Source organism: Oryzias melastigma, linkage group LG18, assembly GCF_002922805.2.
Source record: "Oryzias melastigma strain HK-1 linkage group LG18, ASM292280v2, whole genome shotgun sequence".
Lineage (NCBI taxonomy): Eukaryota > Metazoa > Chordata > Actinopteri > Beloniformes > Adrianichthyidae > Oryzias > Oryzias melastigma.
In genome coordinates, this window is record NC_050529.1 from 18,104,112 (window position 1) to 18,114,350 (window position 10,239).

Consider the following 10,239-nt stretch of genomic DNA (forward strand, 5'->3'; position numbering starts at 1 on the left):
CACCCACCTGACCCAAGCTCAGCCCCTCCATCCTATGACTTAGGAGTGTGTGTGCAGGAAGGGTTCGACAGTGTTTTAGCCCCACACATCAATTGACCCAGAGGACCAAACCAGCTCCTTAAGTTCCGATCAGAGACGTCCTATAAGACACGCCCACAGCAGTGAGGCCCCTCCCCCAACCTGCAGATTCTTATCAATCTCAGGACTCTTATAGGACCTTTCTGGTTCGGCAGCTGGTAATTTGAGAAGGGAATGAGCCCTGACTGATTAAAGAGTTCTTACCTGTTTGATTCTGTAAAAAAACTTTACCCACAGTTCTTTGGGGGAGGTTGAGACGAGGAACGGAGATGGTTATTAGGTGAGTTAGTGTTTGAGCCTCTCAGCTTGCCTTCCTGCCCGTGGAGGATCACACTGCAGGTGTCGGGATACCTTTCACCATTTACAAAATATATCTTACAGTTGTATTTGATTCTTTTAAAGATGAATATCTTTGAAGTTTTTCCTAGCAGACAATTTAATCAAATGGGGAAAAGTTTGTGCTGGTTTTCTGGAATGCCAGTTTGAATAGATCAGAAGAAAGATGAACCCATCCTCCATGAACAGGTCACACTGCAGCCTCCAGCTCATCCTCCCTGCTTCTCAACCACAAAGGCTTCACCAGGCGCTTGCCAAACTGGGCTTTGGTAATTGCTGCCGTGCATCTCTTGAAAAAAAGAAAAGTCCTGACCTCACCATGTCGACTTGCAAATCTAAATGCAACTTCCCGCTTACTCCCTGTCCCTCCCGAACCCCCCGTCTGCCATGTGTGGCTTCAGCTGGAAATGTCAATAGAAGCTTCTGTTGTGGTGGTTTAATAGCAGATGTTGGGTCCATCTCTGCGGCAGATAAACGTGTGTCCACTTCATAAGGGTCCTAAACTCATTCAGACCATAACGCCTTTATTTTGTAGGATAGATCATTATTTTTAAGTCAGCAGCAGCAGGGTCTCACCCTCAGTCAATACCTCATAGCGGAAGGGGTGGAAATAACCCCCCTCCTTCAAGAAGACGCTGTAGTTATACTAAGCAATTACATGCATGAGTTCCTCTTTAAAGGATCCCGCAGTATTAAAAATGAAGGACTTCCTGAGAAGTCACACAGTGGCTTCCTGGTACCACAACACAACAACCAGCTTCAAGAATCAAGTGTAGTTTCACCAAATGCAATTGAACAGTTTCCGTATATATAAATGTATGTATGTGGGGGTTAAGATATATTATCTCAATAAAAGCAACAATCCAGAATTTAGCAAAAATAAGCTTCAAGATGAATGTAAGGAGGATTTATTTGACCAGATGTTAGATTAGAACATGTTTACTGTGAACGACCACTCATGGTTCTAGACTCAAATGATAATGTATGGCAATGTATGCATATATACACACATATATGCCATTTAATCTGTATTTCTGGAATTTCAGTGGGCATGCAAGTTATAAATAAAAATAAAAATTCTTAAATATTGATGGCCTGATCTCTTATTTAACAGAAACATTTGCATGAAAATCTTTGGATACTTTGGAGACAAGTTTTGGATTTAAAAAAATAATTGCTGTAGTCTAAGTCATCATTTTTATGGTAACCAATCAGGAGTGAGCTCGTTAGAAGACCATACCCCTAACACTTGAATGGTATGGAGAGAAAATAGTCTCACCCCAATTTGTGTGTGTGTAATTCTTGTAACCATCGACTGTATAAGTACAAACTGGACATGGCAAGAGTAGAGAGCCTTCGCCATCACTTCCTGATACGTATGCCGCCATATTGCAAACGACTGCAACCTTCGACAGTGATTAGTCCGAGTCACGCTGAGTCACGTTTTTAGAGGAAGTACTGTCAACCAATCATGAGTGAGCTTGATCCAGCTTGTTCAAAGTCCACACCCCTCCCACTGAAAGCGGCTCGGAGGAATCTGTCAATCAATTCTGTTCGAGGCGGGGCCAGCGGGAGCCACATGCTTTTACTGAGGCATCTGATTGGTCAATTCATAACTTGAAGAACTGGGGATAAAGAAAAAAATATCTTTTAAAAAATGGATTAGAAACAAAATGCTGAGAAGGAAGCATCAGAGCAAGAATGGTTATTCTGACAAATAAAATGACTGAGACATAACTATCTATTTCTCAATGGAAGTCTATGGGACTTAGGCCTTCTTGCGACCTGCGGGTACTTTTAATTTGGAACATGGGAAGGGAGGGGTGGCCCAGTCCAGTTCCTACATATACAGTCAATATTTGTAACTCATACAATGCATTTTCTGCATTAATACAAAAATTACGAAATTAGAAAAAAAAAGTAATTTACACATGCACAACTAAAATTACAACAACTTGAAACTAACGATGCACAAATCTTTAAAAATTACGCACCGGTCGCTTGTTACCCACACACAAAACAGCATTTATGCACGAATCTGATGTTTTCACGTTTCCAAGATTTGTGCATAAATTATGCATTTAAATGCTGCTTTAATGCTGAATTACGCACGCACAAATCCAAATTTATGCTCAAATCCAGAGTTGCACACGCACAAATTGGAATGAGTCTATTTTCTCTCCGTAGAAGTGGGCTACATCAAATCTGTCAAAACGTTCAAAATGAGACTTTTACTGAGGTATCTTATTGGTCAGTTTATAACCATTGACTGTACTAGACTGAGTGACCCCTCCCCCCTCATGTTCCAAACAGGAAGTACCTGGTGGCTCCAAGAAGCACACATTACATAGAGCTGTACAGTTGTACAAATAAACAGCTATCACTCAGTCATTCTATTTGTCAGAATGACCATTCTTGCTTGTTCTTGATAATCCTACTTTTTTATATATATTTTTTTCTGGAGAGCAAATTATAAACTGACCAATCAGATGTCTCAATAAATATTGAAGAGCCTCCATCTCAAACATTTGACAGATTCTCCCGAGCTCACTCCTTATTTGCGAGTGGTTGCCATAGAAACGCTGACTCAGAATTAACGGCGCCAATCTCTGCTTACAGATGACGTCTGACTCCAACATGTTGACCCATGTATCACTCAACAATAGTGACGGAATTGACTTAAATGTGTTGAACCCGGAAGTCAACTATTTTCTATGGATGACATCACACTTACTCTGTCCAGTTCTCTTATAGTGTCATTATTTGGAGCACAAGACGGGAGGGGTCACTCATGCCAGTTCTTAGATACAGTCCATGAGTAAGACAAAAGGCAGATTCTATTTGGGCAACACATCTTGAGATTTCGATTCCGCGTGATAGCAAATCTTAAGGTTGAAGACGTCTGTTTTGAGGATCACTAACAGCGACAGGTGCATAGCACGGCCCATAAAATCCTCGCTGGTGAGAGGAGGTGTCGCTCATCCACCGCCACACCATTCACAAGTCCTTGTCCATGCCCACCAGGCACTAACCCCCGCCTTTTGGCCCTTTTTAGGCTCAGAACTTGACACCCGGGCCTGTGGTTCTCATACTTATTGGGGTGTGGTCACGTGTGACACTCGACCAGGAAAAGGAGCACCTGTCAGCAGGGTCTTCTGGTAGTGGGAGAGCACCACCTCCGCACAGCCACCTCTCACCAGTGGAGTCTGGTCTCAGCAGCCCCCTAACTGTCTCCTCGTCTCCAGGAGGCTTCTGCCCTCACCGAGTCGTCTCTACTGCTGAGCTATTGTTTTTTTTTTTCCTCACTATAAGCTGAGGGGGACTTTTGAAGTCCTGACAGAGGCGGAACGATGACAGCTGTTGAATCCCAAATGACATACACCAACTCCTATTCCATCCAACATGAGGAGACCTACATGTCTCAGGAGGAGGATTGGGACCGGGACCTGCTGCTGGACCCAGCCTGGGAGAAGCAACAGAGGAAGGTGGGTTTGGATGTGGGGGCTCTACTCTGAGGACGAGTGCTTGTGTCTAGTGATGCAGAACAAGGATGCCCAACAACCGCCCTGTTCTTCAGCATTCTGAGTTCCACTCCTGTTGATATAGTTAGACTAAATCTTGGAAGCGTGCAGTAGAAAGCTGGTCATCTGTTCCTTGGCAGCCGTTGCACCTGGCCCTTCAGTCCTGCTGGAAGCTGTGTGGGCAGATATTTTAGGCGCCCAAACTTTCTCAGTGTTGTCTTTCAGTCACCCCCCGATTCCCTTGCAGACTGCCTAAATATAATTCTGCCCTCACCATTCATTTTGAAGCCACTTAAATCTTTTTTTTTAATCAAGTTTTAATTTTTATATTGATAGTTTCAAGCTGTAAAAAATATATATATTTTGAGTTGAGTTTAAAATATAAAAATACAACAAATGATAGTCAAAAATGAATATATGAATAGAGGTAGTTTATAAGAAGCCCTATTCAGGCAAATACTAATAATACACTGTAGTATAAACTTTTGAGACCCAGTCGTCATCATGGCAACACAATCTAAAGGCCAAGTGTTGTCGAGACACTCCAAGTGCTAACAATTTGTCTGCCTCCATGAAACAGGACATCTATTTTTCGTTAGCGTGTTAGCTTAATGCTAGCTTAAGCTTTGTCTGTCTGTGTGTGTTGTAGTACTCAGTCTTTCCTTTTGAGCTTAAGCTTAAAATAGCTCATTGCTAATGGTTTGGTTAATCCCTAACAAAAAGTGTTACACTAGAAGTTATTTTATTAAGTATACTTGAGTATAAGTAAACTATAGACTATAGGTGTAGTGTAGGGCGTCAGGCTAAATTGGAACATTTGAATTTTACAACATATAGATGGGATATATGAAGGAAACTTCAAGTATACTACCTCACTTTTACACAAAAATAGCAAAAATCAATAAAAAGTTAATAAAAAAAATGTTATTTTTCATCATTTAAAAATCTTTGGTTGATGGTTTACTCAACTTAAAAAAGTAATTTGATAAAAAGTAATATTTTTAAAAGTAGGAAATTGCAGAGCTTTTTTTGATCAAACCAATGTTTCACTTTTTACAGTGTAGCATAGACTAAGTTGTAGCACACGTAAATAGACAACTTTTTGCTAAACTATCCAACATTTCTATCAGTAATATAAAAAATGAAAAAAGTGAAACATTGAACCACTTAACATAAGTTTTGTAATGTGTTAAGTTTAAAGTTATTAGTTTGTATCAAATTAACATTTTGAGTCAATGGTTTAACTCAACTGAAAATTTTAATTTGATATAAACTAATTTTAAATGCAACAAATTAAAAGCTGCTTTTTCCAATTTTTTTTACATGTTCTTCAAACTCACGTCTGTTTTTTTTAATTTTATTTATTTATTTTTTTTTAATTCCAACGTGCAACTCACACTTGATCACAAACAACAGAACAACTTATTGAGTGTTTTGATTTGGTAACACAAAAAATAGCAAAGTATGTGTTAATTCTTGACTCTAGTACACATTTGATCCTTTTTTTTAACTATTTCATTTTTATTTACAATCTTTATTAAGGATCTCATGTAGTTGATAAAACAAAAAAAAAACATTTGTAAATAACTGAACCCCAATTAAATGAATTTTTAGATGAATTAGCAAGTACGCTAAAACACTGCAGTTTTTTTAATTGAATATTTCTTTTTAGTGTTCTTCTGCATTTATTTGCTATATTTTTTTTATTTTTATGCAGTTTTTTTTAATCTTTTTTATTAACACAGAAATCGGCATATTGTCTCAAAATAACTAAATGACAGCAGCTTGGTTGAATCTGCATGGAACGTAGAATGTCCTGTCGCTGTGAAGCCCAGTGACAGGCTGAGAGCTTTCAACAGATGTTAGTAGAGAGAGGTTGGTAGATGGACGCCCCCGGCTTGGTTTCACAGGCCTCCAAATAAACATCAACCTAAAAATAATCTTTTGGCTCCAGCTTTGCTTCTTCCATCCATCCCCAGTCGTTTCTTCACTCAGGAACATTTCTTCTTATTATGATGATTTTGTGTTAAATATTGCAGGAGTTTCCTCCTCGTTATTTTTGTCTGGTGAACCTGCCGATATTTCCTATGCAGTTTGCTGCTCAAATCAAGCCTGCATGACAGAGCCGGCCGGTGGTCCTCACCCTCCATCCTCCCTGAGGAGTAGGTCACGGCCCTCCACAGCACTTGTCGGCATGTAAAACGCAGCTCAAGGAGCTGATATCAGCCCATGAATATAGCTCGTGCATCACGGTAGCGTGTCATGAATATGAAAGGAAAGCCTCGCAGCACCTGTTGTCTCCTCCATCCTTGAAATTTCAGCGGAAAAAGCCGCCCAGAGGTTGTAAAGTGTTTGTCAACACAGATCAGGAGTGAATCCGATACGGCTTTAAAGAAAGATTCAAACGTCTGGATTGTATGATCTCAGTCTGTGCACCATGAAGCCTTTTGGAGATTGTGAAATAAATGACTGACGGCTTGTTTTGCTTCAGAATTTTGTACTAGTAGAGAGCAGAAACAGGGTAAAGAGATGTGAATAAGGCAAGACCATGAGTTGGTATTCCATAAAAGAAGTCAAGTTTTACGCCGATGACTTAAAACTATCCGCAAGTTTGTGGAGCTAGATCACTGAAGATCAGGTGAAAAAATGAGCTTTCAATCAGATTTGTGGGATAGAGACCAGATTCCTGAAAAATTTCTCATCGCATCCATCATTTCTCCCAGGACACCAGTCTGTGTGGTGAACCAACACATTCTCACTCCTATAGTCCAAGTCGTTACATGTTGACTTGGTTGAGGACCTTTCTGCGTCACTTTTTGTCATTTTGGGTGTCCCCAAATCATCGTTTTTCGACATACTGGCTGCTCCCATTAAATCACGGGTCCCCAAACCTCCGGGCTGCGAACCAGAACCGGTCCAATACCATGACACGTAGCACATCTGTACCCAAACCTGGTAACGGTACCCTAATCCAACACTGGACCAGATGCGGTACCAGGCACGAACCAGACTCGAACCTGTTCCAGGTTAAGGTTAGGGTACCGGTACCGGACGCATCCTGAGGACCAGTACCGCGTCCAGTACTGCATCCAGGACTGCATCCAAGACCACATCCTGAGGGTTGAAGACCTTTGATTTTAGGAAGCAGCCACACTTAAAAAAAATGGCAAGTTGAGGACACTCGTAAAAAAGTGATGCGAAAGGGTCCTTAACCAAATGTCAATATGTGACAACTTGGGGATGAGAATGTGTTTGATGATTTGAAAGAATAAATTCGATGAAACGCTAACCCATCACTGAGACTTCAGCTGCGAACCAACATGCTGCTCAGTAAAAGTTCCTCTCCATCACTCAGAGGAATTATCTGTATTGGTTCATCAAGGAAACAGTGATCACATTGGTTATAGCTAGAACTCAACTTAGCATAAAATACTAGTCAAAATCTTTGACCCTCACCAAGTCATATTTAGAAATCTGATACTTTACATTACTTAATGTCCTCCAGTGTGAGGAAAGATCTGAAGGTGCAGCATAATCAGGTTTCTTCTGGTCTAAATCTCATTGTGAACTTCTAGCAGCTCAGCTGGCAGTGTGGGAGTCAGACAGACGTATCGATCCGTCTCCTTAGTGATGCTACAGACCGCACCATCACATCGTTCCTCCAGAGGAGACTTTTATGTTCTCCTTAAAGTTCAAGAGCGCCTTTCCTTACTGAAAGATGGCTGGAGGCAACAGCACTGCACCTAAACCGAAGTGTTAAAGCTGCCCAGACAAAATGAACTGGCATTTGGGCCTGAAAGGCTTTCTCCATTTCTTTGTTGCTTTGTTTGTTCAGAAGTGAGACTCCATTTCCTGACACCATCAGCTAAATATGGACTTGAAAAAAATAATTTCTACTTAAGATTTAGTTGAATGTCCAGTTTGCTTTAAATGCAGTGTATCAAACTTTGCTATCATGAATTTAGTCACAATTAGTACATCCCTAATCCGCCTGGGATTAGAAATCAAATGACTGACAAGTCAAGCTATAACCGTGATGTCTATATTTCTCCACTATCATTTCTCCCTGCAGACCACAACACTTTACAACAAGGCTTGCTCAATTAATGCATAATTAAGCATTAATTAAATATTAATTACTGTCCACATTTATGCAATTAGTTGTTAACCAATGCTCATTTATTCCACAGTACTTAACATCAAATAATGTGTTACAAAGCATTAATAAAAGTTGCTTTGTGCGATTTTTGTATACTTTAACTGGATATTGAAGCATATGACAACTTTTATTAATGCTTTCTAATGCATTAAGTAAGATTAGGCAAGGTTGAATAAATAAACATTAACAACTAACCAACGGATTAAGTGAAAATGCTTATGAAGATGGTTGTTAACACATTATTTATTAGTTAATTAATGCTTAATTATGCATTAGCTAACATTAATTAAGGGACCCGTATGGTAAAGTGTTATTTTTGTCGTTTTGTTAATATAGTTTTCTTTAAAAACACATTTTTGCCTTAATCACATCAATTCAAGTAGATTTGAAGGCTAAGAAACAACCAAAGCGGTCTTTGCGCTGTGCTCAGCAGTGTGTGATTGATCTGACCTGTGTTAAAAACACTGGCATTAAAGAGCTGTGGTGCCGTGTATCAGCGCTGGGAGCTTCATCAAGAGAGCATCTTTTTGAAGGCCTACGTAAGCGGAGAGGTGAGACGGTCTGCAGGCGGATCGGGTGGCAGTTACTATTCCAGAAGCCGTGTCCATGTAGGGAGGCTTCTATAAACAGCTGTAGTGCAAGGCCAGGAGTCCTCTGAGACTGCAGGGAGGAAGGGCCGAGGACCTGGGCGCTGCACCGTGTGCTAATGCCATGAAAACTTGATTTTTGTGTGTGTTGTGATGACAAAAGTAGGCTCTCGAGCTGCTCTATTAGGTGTACTAGAAATGAGCAATTCTGCAGCACTCTAACAGGTTAAAAATTATGTTTTGATGATTGAATTTGGCACTTTAGGAAACTAGCGTCATAAAAAAAAAAAAAATGAAAACCTACTAGGAAAGTGTTGAAAATGCAGAGTAACACAACGCCATGTCTGTGAGCTCATCAACAGTTGAAAAAACCCAGGTTACGACAGCCAAACACCTGCATGACGTCATCCAAATTCTTGTTGGCAACCATCAGAAATCTATCTATATATCTATGGATCCAGAGCTAGAATTCCAACTATCCACACACAAAAAAACAAACTGATCTAAGGTCCTGTTTCACCGATGCAATCGATATTTATAGGCAGCAAGAGGTCCAGTCATCATTTTAAAGTTGGCCGCTTTGAAAAAAAGAAGAAATGTGCCAAAAACCTTCAGTCGTGCTCCAAATTCCAGAGTTTTTACTTTAAACTGGAAGACACTAATGTAAATATTTATGCGACCAACTGTTTACGATGTCGTTTCAGTGAGAATTTCAAAGTTTTCTCTCGCTCTCTCTGTTTATAAGATCACTTCCTGAATGATGAAACATGCTGAAGGAATGACTTGTGGTTCTACTCTGACTCGAGTTTCACATCTTCAAGATGAAACCTCAGACCGCACTCCATTTCGCACTAAAGAACCTCATTTTCTGGCCCTCGAGTGAAGGCGGAGGGAGGTGGAACCACAAGGTCATCTCTGTGACTTGCTCTTTAGGCCAAATGAATGCTGGGAAACCTAGCTGTTGCTATATCCAGCCCCTGAGATCAGTTTCACACGTATGTCTTCATGGTCAAGGTTTCTGCTTAGATGAATTAGCTGAGTGCAGATCTGCCTGGAGAGTTTTGGAAAGAAGTAGCCTGAAATTAGACCCAACCCTCCTCCCGGCCTCCGCCAATCATTCGCTCCGGGATGGCTCCGCTGCAGTAAATCCTTTTTAACTACTGGTACCAGTTCATCTGGCTCTAACAGCTCCACAGCTCGTTAAAGGTGGGAGTGGAGGCGGTGCTGCTGAGGTCACCCACCAACCTCCAAGATCGCCACGTTTCTCTCCAATCAATCATGCTGTCAGTTCAGCTGCTGGCAGGTGTGTTGAGGAGGAAGACAAACTGATGATGAAGGTGGATGTTGCTTGTGTGCAAGAACACAATAGTGATATTCTGTGTGTCTAAATTAGCAATAAAAAAAATTTGGGGGAAGATATTACAGTTTTTTAATGGTGAGTGGAACACAGTTTTCCCTGAACAGATGAGTCGGCATCAGCAGTTAAAGGAAACTATAGTTTCTTTGTATCCCTGGATGTTCAACCAGGAATTATATAATCTCAGATGAACAGAACCAG

The 10,239-nt window shown here is 40.6% G+C and overlaps 1 protein-coding gene across 1 annotated transcript in view; it reads left to right on the forward strand.

Annotated features, from left to right (window-relative positions):
• The first annotated feature begins 3,764 nt into the window (after nucleotides 1-3,764).
• actn3b (actinin alpha 3b) overlaps nucleotides 3,765-10,239 on the forward strand; it is a 37,537-nt gene continuing 31,062 nt past the window's right edge. The window contains exon 1 of the mRNA XM_024288652.1: nucleotides 3,765-3,899. Within this exon, the coding sequence (XP_024144420.1) occupies nucleotides 3,765-3,899 (135 nt within the window). The remainder of the gene's footprint in view (nucleotides 3,900-10,239) is intronic.